The 19,219-nt window shown below is 37.4% G+C and overlaps 1 protein-coding gene across 1 annotated transcript in view; it reads right to left on the minus strand.

Annotated features, from left to right (window-relative positions):
- Positions 1-8,357, minus strand: part of LOC140945234 (uncharacterized) — a 26,133-nt gene extending 17,776 nt beyond the window's left edge. The window contains exon 1 of the mRNA XM_073394286.1: positions 8,252-8,357. Within this exon, the coding sequence (XP_073250387.1) occupies positions 8,252-8,357 (106 nt within the window). The remainder of the gene's footprint in view (positions 1-8,251) is intronic.
- Between the last annotated feature and the right edge of the window lie 10,862 nt (positions 8,358-19,219).

A 19,219-nucleotide genomic window follows, 5' to 3' on the forward strand; every position in this document is an offset into this window, starting at 1 on the left:
AATAAAAAGTCTGGGCTATTCTAAGAAAATCCGTATATGCATTTGCAACTCATATTAAGCGGCAATTAATCTAATTCTTTCCACTGGAATAAACAAACTAGGGAGGTATTGCCGCCATTTTGAATTTGGCAATAACACGTGGTCGCACGTCGACCAATCAGACGTTTTTCGCCGGTGAAGTTCATTTTCCCCGCGTAGTCCAGCGGCTACGGTGAGTTGTTGAGCTGTCTCGCGTAGTCGCGACTACGGAGAAAATTTTGCTCGCATTTTGCCGTGTCGGTAGTTCAAGAATCTCGTCTTTTCGTAAAAAACGTTTTCAATTCACCTGCTTTAAGTGAGAGGGAAGCGAAATATGTAAGTTTTGTCTAATTTCTGCTCAGATTTACGTTTTTAATCCACTGTTGTGACTATATTATTATCTAGCTAAGCTCATATTTAAATAAGCTTAGCTGTTTGTACGCAGAATTCAGATTGACGACGGAGAAGAAGAGAAATCATGCAGGTAATTTACGAATTACTTTCTCTTCGCACTTGAAAAGTTTTAAGGTTTGATCGAACTGATTAGTGTGTCTTTCTACTTGTGTAACCTTTGTTTATGCGAGTTTTTGTATCGCATTTGCTGAATGAAAATGATGTAAACATCTTCGAGACAATCGAAACTCGGCATTTCAATACTTCAAACTACATCAGATCAGTAGTCGGAGAAGTCCATCTTCTAAATCTAATAAATGAGCTATACTATTTCTGTTTATTTCTTTAATATCTGACATAAGTATTCATGGGCGAAAAAATAAAACCTGTGTAACCGAAACTTTGTTCACTAATTTCACCCGACGTAATTGCTTCCTTCAAGTATGGAAGAATTTGCTCATTGTTCTAAAGATATGATCACATGCAGAACTGACTTGCATTTTTGTGAACTGTGATGAAAACAAGAAAATCTTTGCGTGTTGTTTCACTCTCCGCCTCTTCTCTCCTAGTCTACTGTCTGTAGTGCAATCTTAACGTTCTATATTTGCACGACTCAACCCAGTGCTACGAACAAAGGACAACGCTCGTCCAGCCGTAGTTCGTAGTCCGTAGTCTCCGTATCTTAAACTCCTTAATGATACAGGGAGACGACGTCTTACCTCGAGCTACCGAGCTGGCCATTTTTGTCAGCACTTCATGCGAAGAACGACACAACAAGCCCTTTTGGCTATAAACTTGGCGAGTCAACAGAAAACAACAAAGCTACACTTTTCTTCTCAGGTAAGTAAACAGTTCAAACTTTTCGCGGTTCCATTTAAGCCATTACGCTGTTGTTAGCGAAGTGATAAACTTGTGAATTGCCATGTTTGAAAATTCTGCAAAGACCTATTTTTAAACTTACGCGTGATTTGATCTGTCAATCAAATTGTACTTTTTAATGGTTTCCTCTCTGACTTTGTTGAGATCACTTCGTGTGTATATACTAAAACAATTATTCTTTTCAATCTCGGTGAATAGTGGCTTTGGGAATATTTACCTCGCCGCTTTCGCGGCTTGGCAAATATTTAGCCACTATTCACCTCAATTTCAAAGAATAATTGTTAAATATAAAATGTTAGAATAATGAAAGGAAAAGAAACACGTAAATAAACAAAGGCTATTGAATTTGCGTCCGTCACGGCTACTTAATTATTGAAAGAGTTAAAATGAAAATAAAAAATAAATAAATAAACGTTTTTACAAAGTGCTTTAATTGAAGTGTCAGATTGGACCGCCATTTTAGAGCTGGTCTGTTTGGTTGAAAAAGATGAAAAATGATGTATGCACCTAATTGCAATAACGTTGTCATAGAAAAAAGCAAAAAGCCAAATAGGAATAAATTAGCCGTGTGATTTACATTCGCGTATTTTAATTATTTACACAAGTAACAATTAGTTAAGGTGGCTCGATACAGTTTTCCAGGGCCAATACCTCCCAAGTTTGAGCATAAACTACGTCTCCATAAACAAAGTTTTGAAAAAATTGCCACCACAGTTGTACTAGATAAAGATGAAAATTTGTCGTGATCAGGGTTGCAATGACATCGGAGTTGTCATAGCAACGAAATGACGCTATTACCTATTTTACTTGCAGCAGTATATATCGGCACTGGGAACTGTTCTTGTTCTTCCAAAATCATTCACGGAAGCTTTTTCCTCCAACAGCTGCCTCGATGTTCGTGAAGTTTAAGCGAAATCTGTAAGAGCGTTATCGAGATATTTTGGGATAAGGATTTTGTGGTTAGAAATACGGTAAAAAATGGACAATCTCTATGTTCGGTTGTTATCTGCAGAAAACGAAGCGCTTTTGACATGCAATTTCACCTCATACTAGTTTCAATCTTTTTACAAACGTGTGTGAAAGATCGTGGAGATAGCTCCAGCCGATTGCTAGAAAGAAGGACTTGATTAGTATGTATCCAGGCGCTCTTGTTAGCGGTTTTTGAATAGTTTGGTCTACTTTAACAAACTAGCAAATAGGTTTTTTTAAACCGCTCGATAGTTTTTTTTTGTTTTTTAAATTTAAGATTCTTAAGATTAACCTTCCTTTTATATGACCTTTTAGTTTCAAGATTATTGATATATTGTAAGGCAGTAAAAATAGGGCTACAATTCGCTAATATTTTGGCTGAAATTTTGTGGATACAAGTGTGAGCCTCTCTTTATCCAGGGTATTGTCTCCAAGTTTCATATTTTCGTGCACAACTATAGTTAGCATTTTTGCCTATGTCAAATGCATTGTTAGTTACCGCTGTTTACTTGAAAATGAAACTTGGAGACAATGCCTTGAATAATGAGAGGCTTTCCCTAGTAATGACGAAACTTCCGATAAAAAAGTAGCGAATTGTAGCCGTTATTTTACTGCCTTACAATGTATCAATAATCTTGAAACTAACAAGTCATATAAAAGGAAGGCTAATCTCAAGAATCTTAATTTTTTTAAGAAATCTATCGAGTGGTTTAAAAATTATTCGCTAATTTGATAAAGAAGACCAAAATGTTTACAAAACCGCTAACAAGAGCGCCTCGATACATACTAATCAAACCCTTCTTTCTAGCAATCGGTTGAAGCTATCTAAATGGTCTTTCACACAGGTTTTTAAAAAGATTGAAACTACTATGCTTTGAAATTACATGTCAAAAGCTCCTCATTTTTTACAGATAACGGCCAAACAACAATATTGTCCATTTTTGAGCTATTTTGAAAAAATAGCTCATATGTCAGTGGTGTGAGCGTATGTATCTTTGTGGCTTTGTATCTTTGTGGCTTTGTATCTTTGTATGTTGGGATGTTTGTTGCAAGAGCCAATAAGGTTGAAGGTACTATGAGTTGATGCTTAGGAACCAATGAGATCTTGGCATCTATTTAAACATGGCATTGGTAAAGGTCGAACAAGGGCACTTTGAGACCGCCATCTTGATCCTTCACAATTTTTTCGTCTTTTATTACGGGTACAGGTGTTTGAAAGCATTACATAAAATATCTTCATGATTCAAACGCTGTGAACAGTGATGCAGCTGTTTAAGGGTTCATATTTAAGTGTGGATGCTGCTTCGAGGCATTTCTGACCTAATTCGGCTATCGGTACAACGCACGACAGTATGAGTTCTGTTTCACCTGCTACAAATGGGTAGAGTATAAAAGATCATATAATTTCAAATCTCTTCCAATGAAGCAATAATTGATATTTAGATATAGACTTTAATTCGAAAGTATGCGCCATATAAAATGTGGTTTTAGAAGTTTTAAAGGCAGCTTATTTTTTTGAAAGCTGTATCGAGTAATGTTAATCCTGTAAACAAGCTTTAAAAATATTATTCTCTCGCTTACAAAGTTCAACCGATCTTTTTCGTTCTATTTAGTAAAGATGCGTAACTTAAGTAGAAACAGTAGCGTTAGGGAATAAAATTGGAAGAAGCTAGTTGACACAATAATTAGATACTGTTATATTGAGTGGAGCAACATGATATAAGTAGAAATATATTTCAGCAGTTTGATAATTTTCTTGGAAGTTAATAAATGTTAGGCTATCAATCTTGACGTTGCATGAAACATAATTTAATTGCAGATGTTGTAATAAAGCCGAGGTGATTTCTTAAAATCGTTTGAGAAAATTTTGTAGTAAAACAATTTGCCTCTTTTTAACGTACGAATTGTGAAAGGGCCAAAGACCAACATCTTCACACGCAAATTGCGTGCATGAGTTCTGTTTACTAGATTACTGTGTGATAACTCGAATTCCCTCACGTACGAACCACGAAAGGAGGCAAAGTCCAACACTTTCACGTGCCAGCTGTGTGACTGTACATCTCATGCAGATTGGCTTTTTACAATAATAATAGTAACTTGGACGTATGAAGACCTGTTTCGTTTAGTAACCAATGCCTTAAAAAAGGCTCTTGTCTTTTAAGAAGCAATGGCTTTTAAAACATGACGAAATAAGTTGTCGGAGTTAAAGACTGTTTCACAAATGTTAATAAATGTTAGGTTATCAACCTTGACATTGCATGAAACATAATTTAATTCCAGATGTTATAATGAAGCCGAGGTGATTTCTTAAAATCGTTTGAGAAAATTTTGTAGTAAAACAATTTGCCCTTTTTTACGTACGAATTGTAAAAGGGCCAAAGACCAACATCTTCACGTGCAAATTGTGTGCGTGAGTTATTTTTATAAATCTGTTTACTAGTTTACTGAATGATAACTCGAATTCCCTCACGTACGAACGACGAAAGGGGGCAAAGTCCAACACTTTCACGTGCCAGCTGTGTGACTGTACATCTCATGCAGATTGGCTTTTCACAATGATAAATAGTAACTTGGACGTATGAAGACCTGTTTCGTTTTGTAACCAATGCCTTAAAAAAGGCTCTTGTCTTTTAAGAAGCAATAGCTTTTAAAACATGAAGAAATAAGTTGTCGGAGTTAAAGACTGTTTCACTGAGTAGAATCGCACGTGAAAACCTTATTATGATGATGCAACCATTTACCACAATGATAAAAATCCTGGTATTTCGTAACTATTCAGTAATCGATCAGTCACATTTTGGCTTAAGAAACTCCGAGGAAACGTTAGAGTTTTCCTTCTAATCAACGTTTGGTGAGTAGAAATTTATTTCACTTTAACGATTTGTTTAACTTGCATGATGTAACAGGGAAAGACAGAGGAAAGTGAATATATAGCTTGAGGATCGACTCAGCTGAGCGTTTCGCGTTTTCATTTATGTACCGCAATACGCAATTTCGCATGAAAAGCCAATCTACATTTAGGATGAAAGGGGGAGTTTCATCACTCTTAGTAAGGTTACACCGAAGCATTAAAGTGACACTGAAGCATTCAAAATAGCTCATGCACGTTTAACGTGCCTATGTTTTACTGTGTTTCTAGCCATAAAAACTTCATCCCAAAATATTTCGATAACGCTCTTACAGATTTCGCTTAAACTTCACGAACATCGAGGCCGCTATTGGAGGAAAAAGCTCCTGTAAACGATTTTGGAAGAACAGTTCCCAGTGCCGAGATATACTTCTGCAAGTAAAATAGGTAATAGCGTCATTTCGTTGCTATGACAACTCCGATGCCGTTGCAACCCTGATCATAACAAATTTTCATCTTTATCTAATACAACTGTGATGGCAATTTTCCAAAACTTTGTTTATGGCGACGTAGTCTATGCTCAAACTTGGCGGGTATTGACCCTGAAAAACTGTATCGAGCAACCTTAAGAATTCATTCACAATAACACGAGATAATTCTGTAATTCCGCGCTGTAAGATAGACAGCACCATAGTCATTTTAGAGCCAACATTCTCCATCAACAGAAGTCGCACAATTCGAAAAAGAAACATAGGCACGTTAAACGTGCATGAACTATTTTGAATGCTTAAGTGTAACTTTAATGCTTCCGTGTAACCTTACCAAGAGCGATGAATCTACCTTTTTCGTCCTAAATGTAGACTGGGTTTTTGTGCGAAATTGAGTATTGCCGTACTCAAATGAAAACGCGAAACGCTCGGCTGCGTCGATCCTCATGCTATATATTCACTTTCCTCAGTCTTTCCCTGTTTCATTCGGTGCAAGGTAACCAAATTGTTAAAGTAAAACCATATATATCTAAGTAAAACCAGATATATCTACTCACCAAACGTTGATTAGAAGGAACACTCTAAGGTTTCTTCGGAGTTTCTTAAGCCAAAATGTGACTCATCGAATTCGATTATAGTTTCGAAATACCAGGATTTTTATCATTGTGGTATATGGTTGCATCATCGCAATTCACGAGGTTTTCACGTGCGATTCTACTCAGTGAAACAGTGTTTAACTCCGACAACTTATTTCATCATGTTTTAAAAGCTATTGCTTCTTAAAAGACAAGAGCCTTTTTAAGGCATTGGTTACAAAACGAAACAGGTCTTCATACGTTCAAGTTACGATTATTATTGTGAAAAGCCAATCTGCACGAGATGTACAGTCACACTACTGGCACGTGAAAGTGTTGGACTTTGACCCCTTTCGTGGTTCGTACGTGAGGGAATTCGAGTTATCACATAGTAATCGAGTAAACAGAATTATAAAAATAACTCATGCACACAATTTGTACGAGAACATGTTGGTCTTTGGCCCTTTTACAATTCGTACTTTAAAAAAACGCAAATTGTTTACTACAAAATTTTCCCAAACGATCTTAAGAAATCACCTCGGCTTCATTACAAACAGCTGCAATTAAATTATGTTTCATGCAACGTCAAGGTTGATAGCCTAACATTTATTAACTTCCAAGAAAATTATCAAACTGCCGAAATATATTTCTGCTCATATCATGTTACTCCACTCAATAAAGCAGTATCTAATTATTGTGTCAACTAGCTTCTTCCAATTTTATTCCCTTAACGCTACTGTTTCTACTTAAGTTAGGCATCTTTACTAAATAAAATACGTTTCAGTAACTATAATGCTTAGTATGCAGGAAGGATGTATCATGTTGTTCAGTTATTATTCTTTTTTTGTTGTTGGTTTGCCGGAACGAAAAAGGTCTGTTGAACTTTGTAAGCGAGAGAATAATATTTCTACAGCTTGTTTACAAGATTAACAATACTCGGTACAGCTTTAAAAAAAATAAGCTGCCTTTCAAACTTCTAAAACCACATTTTATAGGCCGCATACTTTCAAATTAAAGTCCATATCTAAATATCAATTGTTGCTTCACTGGACTACTTTGAAAATATATGATCTTTTATACTCTACCTTGAAGCAGGTGAAACACAACTCATAAATACGTGCGTGGTACCGTTCGCGATAGCCGAATTCGGTCAGAAATGTCCTGAAGTAGCATCCACACTAAAATATGAACCCTTCAACAGCTGCATCACTGTACACAGCGTTTGAATCATGAAGATATTTAATATAATGTTTCCAAACAGCTATAGCCGTAATAATAGACGAAACAATTCTGAAGAATCAAGATGGCGGTCTAAAAGTGCCCTTGTTCGACCTTTAGCAATGCCATTTTTAAGTAGATGCCAAGATCTCATTGGTTCCTAAGCATCAACTCATAGTACCTTCAGCCTTATTGGCTCTTGCAACAAACATCCGAACATACAAAGATACAAAGCCACAAAGATACATACGCTCACACCACTGACATATGAGCTATTTTTTCAAAATAGCTCAAAAAGGTAAATTGACGCGAGCAATGTTATGTCTCAGTTGTCGCACTTTCAGTCGCCAATCTATTATGTCCTGACAAACGAAGCTTGGTTTGTGGCTCAGGTGAGGAACTGGCGAAGGCCCTCTTTACCCTCTCCGCGATGAAAAGTCCTGCCTACGCCGCGCCCCTGATTTGTTGCTTGAAAATTGTGATCAGATGGTGTTGTGCACTGCAAACCATACGCAGACTTGCTTTTCTGTTTAGCACTAATCTAAAACACCCGTTGCGTTCCTGGAATTTACCCCAGGCTATATTTATTGAAAAAAATGGAGCCATTATTTCTTTAGTAGTTATCCGATGTACGTTTGTAATTCGAGCACGTTTGAAATTCGCTAGAAGAATCAGCCTCGAATTGCATTAGAATGACACCAAGAATTTCTCTCATATTACGTGATTAATATTCAGCTATAAGCGTTTGTGTTGTGAATGTTGCAAGCCATGATAATTACATGCTAATTAATTCCTATTTAACTTTTTGCTTTTAGCTTTTTGCTTTTTCCTACGACAACCTTATTGCAATTAGGTGTACATACCTGAACCAGCTGGAATAAAAATTCCCAGTTTCTTCCATAGCAAATAACAAGCACTTTTGCCAAGTCCTCTTTCTGCCTTTGCGTTTTTTTTGGGCTTGTCCGCCATGCTTCGAGATTGGAGGGGGAACTCGGCACTGATTCGATCCTCGACGCCACCCAATACCAAGAGATGAGCGGTGCCGGGGACAAATCTTTAATTCCGAAAGGTTTAACTCCGAAGAAAAGGATGTAGATACTCTTCCCAAAATAAGTTCGATTTCGGTTTCTACGTCAGTTATTGACAAGGAAGACAAATGACCCGCGATGTCTCTTTTGCAGTTCCGAAATGGAATAACCTGAGTTGATCTGCGCCTGTCTCTGGGGTCAAATAAGAACCGCCGACTAACGAACTAAAAGAGCACTTAACGTCCATGATGACACAAAACTGGCAAAGCAAATTCACTTCAACTTCGCTAATTAAATTTTTGCTCTTTTGCATTTAATCGACTAATTCAATTTACTAATACGCTACGGCTAGTAAACTCTTTAGCCAACTCTGTCATTTCTTCAACAAATAATAAAAATAACTTGAAATCCTCACAATTGAAGTAAATATCAATTTAAAAAGCATCTATGATTTTTGTCTCTGTGTTCCTATTCTTCTCAAACCAAAGGAAGCGAAAAAAAAAAAAAAAAAAAAAAAAAAAACAAGTATAAAAGTTAAACAGGTTAGCCGAGAGCTAATCAAATTACATCGATCCTGGTATTTATCAGTGAAAACATCTTACAAAAGGAAAACTTACACATTAACAATGAGAAAAAATAACCTCTCATTAGCCGATTACCTTTTTTTCAATAAAAAAAGGACGAAAAGCTAACACCAGAATCGTTTTCAGTACGCTTTTGTGTATATTCCGGCCAGCAGCTGTGTAAAAAGTCCGCTTGATGTTACGGTCACGCAACAAGAATTGTTTACTCAGCCGTTGTAGAAATTTGAGTGAATTACGGTCATTTTAAAACCTTCGCGTGAGGCGCTGTAAAGAAAACCCATGCTGATTCTAACATATTGTCAAGAACAACCTCAAATCCCTCTAATCACATAGTTAAAAGGAAAATCTGAATTATAGGACATAGTGAAAAAAACATTTGAACTAAGGAGGTATTTGCGGGATTTTTCATGTTTGAAAATACAGCACGTTCCCGCGCGTTGTTTGCTACTTATGAACAACAACAAAGATAAGTCATATAGTTTCTGTGAAAGTACGGCACTCACTCTATCCAAATTCGGTATCATGATCCTTGGAATCGTTTTTCTTGAAGACCAAAAGTCAGTTTAAAATATCAATTTCACACTTGCTTGCGGAACCTTTCGGGATCGTCGCGGGTCAAAATTTTTTTCTCAGTTTTCTTAGAATTAAAGCGCTCCGGAGGAAAAAGAAATTCATCAAATTTCTTTTATGCTTATGATGGTCGATATTTCCTTAACTGCTGCCCGTAACAGATAAATATGTTCACATACGGCGCAGTGGTGTCGATAAGGCCGTTCATGATCAAAGTATAAAGATAATCAAAAGACTACGAAATATAGTAAGTAAAAAACATCTCTATCTTCCATAATGGTAAAAATTTTATACTTTACGTACCTCAGTTCTCAGCTGTTTTGATCCGCTGTATTTACCACGTTTTGGTGAATAAGGTTCTGACAATCAATAAGGATGTTTTATACTTGAACCGAAGATGTTGCTTAATGACGGAAATACGTACAACAATTTTAACTCAAAGGTAACGTTCAACGTGTAGGATATGTTTCAATGCATTTTTAGGAAGATTCCAAATTAGAGCAATTAGAAGTTCAAGGGTAAAAAGACAATTGTTAAGACAATTGATTGTCAGAACAGTGAAGCCAGTTTAATGCATATTGATAAAATTGTCAATTTGACAAACAGAAAAAGAGCAGGCATGATCTCATTTTTATTGCTTACGTTTGCTGGCTATTTGAGAACGCCGTTATCTCCGGTCTTATCCTACTGGGAATAAGTTAAACAAATTTCTTCATCCGGTCACGAAGAGACAAATGCATTTATTTTTAATTCACTTACAAGTGGGGGGAAGGGGGGGGGGGGGGGGGTTGGGCTGCTTTAGTCTTCGGGAATCGTCGGTAGCCTTCGGAAATCTTCTGAAATAATCCGGAATTGTCGTAAAATGGCCAAAAACTCCTTGATATACTAAACAAAATAATATTGGCCTTTTTTGAGCCGTTTTTGCTTCTTTCTGGAAAAAAATTACTGTTTCAAAGGATTTTTTACTGACTTTACTGTAGGTGTACCCTGGGTGCCAGAGACTTTTCTAGCGCGGTTTCCGGTTTCTGTCAAGTCTTTATAGTGACCCGCGCGAAAAGCCTCTGGAGCAGAGCGCTGTTGCTTTGATGGCGCCGATCCAATTGTTAGCACAGTTAAATTAGTTGGTCCAGATTTTGGACAAGACGGCTGATTGGCTACTAACGACCACCTGAGGGACTTTGAATCTAACAGACGCTACAATTGGTTGACAAGAATAGACAAGCACGTGAAAGAATACTTCCAACTTTAGAAGTGTTGTTGTTGTGTGTGTGTTGGCTTTGGAAAGTTTGGAAGAGCATGATAAGCAATGTACTAGAGGGACAAGTTAAAAGCTATGAGCAAACAAGTGGTGTGTTTAATTTTATTCAACGCAATTAAGCTTTTATCACCAATTCAGCTTTTGTAGCAATACGGTTTAAGCTTTACTAATTTCCTATTTCAAACGACTACAACATGTTTTGAAATAATTTGTATTGATGGATTAGGAATATAAAAACAAAACATGTATTTTTAGTATAAAAGGGGGGTCAGAAGGCAACACACGACTTTTACCTCATGCCGAAATGCTGCTTGTTCCAATGAATTTTTTCCGTGATGGGTAGATTATGCTCTGGAGAAAAACTTTTTGACTGAGCAAATTTCATTTTTGCCGATTATTTCATATTGAGAGGTCGTGACACGCATATTGATTTTCTGCGGTTATTGTGTCTGGTCGGCATATGATTTGCAATCTGATGCAAGAGCATTTTCTTTGACCTCTTTTGAAATGTTTGAAATGTTAAGCTCTTCAATGCGGCTAAATAAGGGTTTTAGGTTGTTTAATTTCTCCAAAGTGCCTTCTGGGTCTGAATAATTATAAGCGATTTTCTTTTTGTCTGTGAAAGTGACGGTTTCCTGCAATGTTTTGTCGCGCTGGGACCAGATCGTTAGCATTTGTAGCAGGATGTTAAATTCTCACGGATAGTGATTTTCAGATCCAAATCTCGAAGAATGTATTGCAGCTTAAACTGAAGCTACATCAACTATGGAGAACTGCGATGTGACCCAGTCATGATTGCTCTAAAAGGAATGAATTTTAAACTCGAACTTGTTTTGCTAAGGATAATGTGGGTCTTTGGACACTTCTTCACGTGCTGGCCCACATGATCACAGTCGGAGACTTTCAATCTGATTGGCGTAAATGTAATCCGATAAAAAGGCGCAAAGGTCAACGGGGACGGTAAAAAGGACCGCTCCGTGCCAGCATAGTTAATAGAGGGAATGGTTATGAAACCCGACAAAGTTCTTTGTTGTATGTTTTTGTTCTCTTTTTTGGCCTTGACCCTGCACAAAACACAATAGTTGTTTACTCCGTACTGAGGAACTAACCAATAGAAACGTGCTGGTTACGTAATTCATACATAACGTATGCACGCAAAACAAAAGATTGTGCAGGGTCGTGGACCTTCTAACATAAATCTTGGCATCTTTGTTTGCTCCTTTGATGTTTGCCGGGCTTCATAACCAGTCACCTCCATTAACTATGGTGCCAGAGGTTTCTCTCGCGGCTTCGCCGCACGCGAGAAAAACCTCTGGTACCCAGGGTACTGTAGGTGTTAAAATGCCTAAAATTTAACTGTTTCATGTTACAAAGCCAAAAAATGAAGTGTTTAGTGTTATCGAGGTACCCCCATGCAGATACTCTATTAACTTTGAGTTATATACAACCTCGAGATATAGGGACCCTGGGTCTGAGTTTAATCTTCATCCATTAGGGAGACTGAGCTAGCTTCTTAGTACCTATTTAGCCCTTGCTATTCTGGTAATACACAATAACATAATTACCATTTATACCCACTTTAAGTGGCTTAAATAGATATCGACACCTTTTTGTCCTCCCTTCTCAAACTCATTAGCAGTTGCATTAGTAATTCATAAAGAAAATACAAAGGAAAATGTTAAATGAGTGTTTGGAAATCAGGTTAAAAAATTTTGCGTTTTTGCATCCTTAATTTCTCCTTTTTCTTATTGCAATTAGGTGTACATACCTGAACCAACTGGAATAAAAATTCCCAGTTTCTTCCATAGCAAATAACAAGCACTTCTGCCAAGTCCTCTTTCTGCCTTTGCGTTTTTTTGGGCTTGTCCGCCATGCTTCGAGATTGGAGGGGGAACTCGGCACAGATTCGATCCTCGACACCACCCAATACCAAGAGATGAGCGGTGCCGGGGACAAATTTTTAATTCCGAAAGGTTTAACTCCGAAGAAAAGGATGTAGATGCTCTTCCCAAAATAAGTTCGATTTCGGTTTCTACGTCAGTTATTGACAAGGAAGACTTATGACCCGCGATGTCTCTTTTGCAGTTCAGAAATGGAATAACTTGAGTTGATCTGCGCCTGTCTCTGGGGTCAAATAAGAACCGCCGACTAAAGAACTAAAAGAGCACTTAACGTCCATGATGACACAAAACTAGCAAAGCAAATTCACTCCAACTTCGCTAATTAAATTTTTGCTCTTTTGCATTTAATTGATTAATTCAATTTACTAATACGCTACGGCTAGTAAACTGCTTCGAGCTTTAGCCAACTCTGTCATTTCTTCAACAAATAATAAAAATAAATCCTCACAATTGAAGTAAATATCAATTTAAAAAGCACCTATGATTTTTGTCTCTGTGTTTCCATTCTTCTCAAACCAAAGGAAGCGAAAAAAAAAAACAAACAAAACAAAACAAAACAAGTATAAAAGTTAAACAGGTTAGCCGAGAGCTAATCAAATTACATTGGTCCTCGTATTTATCAGTGAAAACATCTTACAAAGGGAAAACTTCCACCTTAACAATGAGAAAAAATAACCTCTCATTAGCCGATTACCTTTTTTTCAATAAAAAAAAAAGGACGAAAAGCTAACACCAGAATCGTTTTCAGTACGCTTTTGTGTATATTCCGGCCAGCAGCTGTGTAAAAAGTCCGCTTGATGTTACGGTCACGCAACAAGAATTGTTTACTCAGCCGTTGTAGAAATTTGAGTGAATTACGGTCATTTTAAAACCTCCGCGTGAGGCGCTGTAAAGCTGATTCTAACATATTGTCAAGAACAACCTTAAATCCCTCTAATGACATAGTTAAAAGGAAAATCTGAATTGTAGGACATAGTGAAAAAAACATTTGAACTAAGGAGGTATTTGCGGGACTTTTTTCACGTTTGAAAATACAGCACGTTCCCGCGCGTTGTTTGCTATTTATGAACAACAACAAAGATAAGTCATAGAGTTTCTGTTAAAGTACGGCACTCACTCTATCCAAATTCGGTGTCATGATCCTTTGAATCGTTTTTCTTTGAAGACCAAAAGTCAGTTTAAAATATCAATTTCACACTTGCTTGCGGCACCTTTCGGGATCGTTTCGGGTCAAAATTTTTTTTTCAGTTTTCTTAGAATTAAAGCGCTCCGGAGGAAAAAGAAATTCATCAAATTTCTTTTATACTTAGTAGCTTTTTGTAGTCAGAAAATAAGCGAAATTCATTTTTCAATTCTTGCCACTCGATGGTCGATATTTCCTGACCGTCGCTCTTAACTGCTGCCCGTAACAGATAAATATGTTCACATACGGCGCAGTGGTGTCGATAAGGCCGTTCATGATCAAGTATAAAGATAATCAAAAGACTACGAAATATTGTAAGTAAAAAACATCTCTATCTTCCATAATGGTAAAAATTTTATACTTTACGTACCTCAGTTCTCAGCTGTTTTGATCCGCTGTATTTACCACGTTTTGGTGAATAAGGTTCTGACAATCAATAAGGATGTTTTATACTTGAACCGAAGATGTTGCTTAATGACGGAAATACGTACAACAATTTTAACTCAAAGGTAACGTTCAACGTGTAGGATATGTTTCAATGCATTTTTAGGAAGATTCCAAATTAGAGCAATTAGAAGTTCAAGGGTAAAAAGACAATTGTTAAGACAATTGATTGTCAGAACAGTGAAGCCAGCAGTTTATTGCATATTGATAAAATTGTCAATTTGACCAACAGAAAAAGAGCAGGCATGATCTCATTTTTATTGCTTACGTTTGCTGGCTATTTGAGAACACCGTTATCTCCGGTCTTATCCTACTGGGAATAAGTTAAACAAATTTCTTCATCCGGTCACGAAGAGACAAATGCATTTATTTTTAATTCACTTACAAGTGTGTGTGTGTGTGTGTGTGTGGGGGGGGGGGGGGGGTGGGGCTGCTTCCCCCCCCCACCCTCTAAGGTTTTTTTGAGTTTTTTCTTAGACGATAAAACTTCAGCACCTGACGTTTTCAATAGATGTTCGTTTATCATTCGCACGCACTTTGAGACAAGTTTAGTGATGGTCTGCATTGTCAATGGTCGATATTTCCTGACCGTCGCTCTTAAATGGACGGCTACAAAATCATTACGCTGACATAGAAGAAGTGTTTGTAAAACAGATCTTGTTGCTTTTGTTGGCTGTGAATTCTGACGTCATCAAGCGGAAAAAAGGTGAGTCAATCATTCGCAATAAGTGGCGATGTGAGTGTCCCAAAAACAAGGCGCAAAATCAAACTTTCAAGTGAATCTTACCACATGACCATCAGAAACCACGGGCAAAAGCACAAGACATTTATGTAATTTATTGATACATCGCTGCTATGGAAATTTTTTCTATTCTACTAAGAAATTCTTTAAATACCCCTGTCTTTTTAGAGTTTTGAATGGTCCAAAAATCCTTATCAACTCCACCAGTTTTTTCAGTTGAAAATCATTGCCAGTTTAAAACCGAAGAATGCAAGTTTTTTCTTTTTCTTTTTTTTTTTCTTTTTTTCTCACCTTCTCCTTCCTTTCTCCTCATCACTCCCTCGGTCTATTATCAATGCTACGTTCTTATTGGTTGACCTACTACTAGGCTATATATGTTATGTTACTTTTTAAATCCTGGGTTATCTTTACCCAGCTTTGAACAACTCGGTCCTCCCTCCTGTTGTTTTTTAGTGTGATTTTTGGATTTTTGGGTGGTAAAGTCGTCAAACACAAGAAACTGGAGTTTTGTATGGTCTTTTTTTCTCTCAGTGAAGTGGCCGCAATTTTTGCCAACTGCGTTTTCAAAAATCCAGCTAGATCAGACATTCATAAGAATACAATTAACTTACAGTAATTAGATATAAAGTACGACATGTGATAACAGGTGTAAAAATACGATATCTTTGTAAATACAATAAGTGTTCTGTTTTCTGTCTTTTCTGTTTTTCTCTTTCTGTTCTATTTAGTAAAAGGAAAATGACATGTGCCTGTTGGCTGATCTTACGCACAAAAATACTCTTTATCGTAATATTTTTGATAAACTACATTAAACGTTGTTTCGAACCTAAAAAAACCCTTCCCCTCCCCCCAACGTGAACGCTATTAAGAGGGTCTGAATGGGGTTTAATGTTTGGTGTTATTTGCCCATATTTTTTAGTGTTTGCTGTTAAACTGGCCAATTTTTTAATGTTTACCGTTTCCGAAGGAAGTACTGTTAAGTGTTTGGAGGGTTCTTCGGACGTCTTCGGCAATGGTCAGACCTCTTCGTTAGTCTTCGGGAATCGTCGGTAGCCTTCGGAAAACTTCCGAAATAATCCGGAATTGTCGTAAAATGGCCAAAAATGCCTTGATATACTAAACAAAATAATATTGGCCTTTTTTGAGCCGTTTTTGCTTCTTTCTGAAAAAAATATTAATGTTTCAAAGGATTTTTTACTGTTGGTGTTAAAATGCCTAAAATTTAAAATTCATGTTACAAAGCCAAAAAATGAAGTGTTTAGTGTTATCGAGGTACCCCCATGCAGATACTCTATTAACGTTGAGTTCTATACAACCTCGAGATATAGGGACCCTGGGTCTGAGTTTGATCTCCATCTATTAGGGAGACTGAGCTAGCTTCTTAGTACCTATTTAGCCCTTTCTATTTTATTAATACACAACAACGTAATAGGCCACTTTACAGTTGTGTGCTTAGTGTCCTAGCCTTTGAGTGAACGTGAGGCTGAGGTTGACCTTGTTTTGATAAAAACCTCGATCCTTTTCTAATGTAAATTTTGCTTAAAAAATACTAGTTAGCATAAGAAAGACAAGGTCAACTCCAGCCTCGTTTTCACCTGCAACTGTAAAATGGGCTATTACCATTTATACCCACTTTAAGCAGCTTAAATAGGTGTCGACACCTTTTTATCCTCCCTTCTCAAACTCATTAGCAGTTGCATTAGTAATTCATAAAGAAAATACAAAGGAAATTATTGTTAAATGAGTGTTTGGAAATCAGATTAAAACATTTGCGTTTGCATCTTTAATTTGTCCTTCTAAAATCATTTTGTTTGAGAAGTAATATCAAACATTCGACACAGTGTTTCATCACCAGATGAAACACCTCGAAGTTCGTCAAAAAAATAGTCCCCTGCGCGGCGTAATTTCAACTCTCTTCCCGGGGGGGGGGGATTACTTTAGGAATGTCTGGGTGGGGATGTGCCGCTGGGACCCTGGAACCCTTAACCTATACCAGAGCTAGTTCAGCTAAATTTTGCTACCCTGCACTAGAGTAAACTCCCGAAATCCCCCCTATCCTAGAGTAGCTGTTTCCCTAGTCGGGGTAAAATCTTCAACCAACTGAGTTTCCTGAAAAATGATACCCTATTCTAGAGCCAAGTGGTCTGATTTATATACCCTATCCTAGAGTAAACTGTTTGAAAACAATACCCTTCACAGCGGCACATACCTATATAACCCATATATGGCAGTACCCCCCCCCCCCCCCTCGCTCTCTTCTCAGTGTTTCATCTGGTGATGAAACACTGCGTCTTATGTATGCTTGATATATTACTTGATTGAGAATACTTGTAGACTAACTCACTGACTATTTAAATCATTTATCGATCTTTTCAACGCTCAAAGCGTATATTATGAGTCGATATGAGAATGGGAAGAATCCCCACTTTGTGCAACCATCTTGCTATCGTTATTTGCTCTCTGTAATTCAGCGCAGTCCCAGTTGAATACATACTAGGTCTTACTTGGGTATGAAATGATAATAGCAGATCTCAAGTATTAGCGTGGCTGATTCTTGGATAACGCACTATCATTTTAACGCATGCGCAAGCTTGGCTTCGAACGCGATGTTTGACGAGTTTAGTGGTCTAAAAAGGTCTCCAATGAATCCTTTTACGAGATTACAACATGTACACACTGCTGTACGTAAGTCAGGCTTGCCACTTAATTTTATGCATTGTCTTTTAATACATACTTTTATATGCTTTTCAATTAAGTCAATAACCATCAACTGTAAGAAAGACGAAGCAATAATCATGAGTTAAAATAAGAAGCACTGCGGATAAAGTTGAAAATAACTACGCGTGCAGATCATGTTTTCATAGCCCAGTTCAATTTCAGATCGATCGCGATCCGGATGTTCTCGCTAATTTTTAAGGAAGGTGAAACACGCCAATCAATGAGTGACGAAGAAAACATGTGTAACCGTAATCACATTTAATGCCAATCATCGACAACCGTGCAAGGCCCTTTCTACACCCGTTACTGAGCTGAAATAGTTTCGGTCAAGATTTAAAGCCGATTTCAGGCAAGCCATGACGAATTTCAAAAGTATCTGATAAATCGACTGCGGGGAAAGCTCAACAGGCACGATATAATAAGTAATTTTTAAAAATTAATTCTATTCACACCAAGATATTTTGGCTCTCACCGACCGAAACCGTGAGGTGGGCGGGGAGGGGGGAGGCTTCGGAGGCCCCCCTCTACAACTTAAAAACCGCTCATGATATGGCCACTAAAATTACACAGAATAATGTGTTCTTCATTTCCAACATCTAGGCATAACTTGATTCACGGGACGTCACATTGTGTAATTTTTTTTTTAGCAGAATCTCAATTCCCCTCAAAGAAGCTAAAAGGTGAAAAAAGTAAATGCTAAGAAGTCTAATAATTAGTTGACAAAGTCGCCAAGTTTGGAGGGGGGCCGTCAAAAGCCTCCTCGTCTGAAAAGGGTTAAAGTTGCCTGAGTATGATCGAGATTGAACCTCGTAGAGCACGATGCTTATACCGGGGCTTGTAACCTATGAAAATAGCTTGTATTGAAATCTTGAAACAAGCATTTACAGCAGCATTTACAGCAGATTCAGACAACTGAATAAGGGATTCTAAAAAAAGGAAACCAAAACAACAACGACTGCAAAAGAAAAGCATTTTGAAAAAATTGTTTCGCTATAGCAACTGCGAACAAAGCGAAACAATATTTCCAAAATGTATTTTGTTTTGTTGTCGTTGTTGTTTCTTTGGTTTCCTTTTTTTAGAATCCTTTATTCAGTTGTCTGAATCTGCTGTAAGAAGAGGTTTAAAATGCTTGCCGAGTTGTTTCCAGATTAATATAGGCTATTTAGGTTTACAGGCTCCGGATTTAGCAACACGATCATATACAGTTGGTATTTTCTTGCACTTAGTTGGATGGTCAAGATAAAATACCTCCACCTCATCAACGTTGAAGAACATACTAGTCCCGGCCAGGGCCTTATCACTATTCTTCACTGAAGCTGGAACAGAGTATTACTTGTCCAAGACTGCTTTTGAGTATTTGCTACTGTTGGCATCATCAGCAATGATGATGTCATTACCAAACT

This window comes from Porites lutea, chromosome 8 (assembly GCF_958299795.1).
Source record: "Porites lutea chromosome 8, jaPorLute2.1, whole genome shotgun sequence".
NCBI lineage: Eukaryota > Metazoa > Cnidaria > Anthozoa > Scleractinia > Poritidae > Porites > Porites lutea.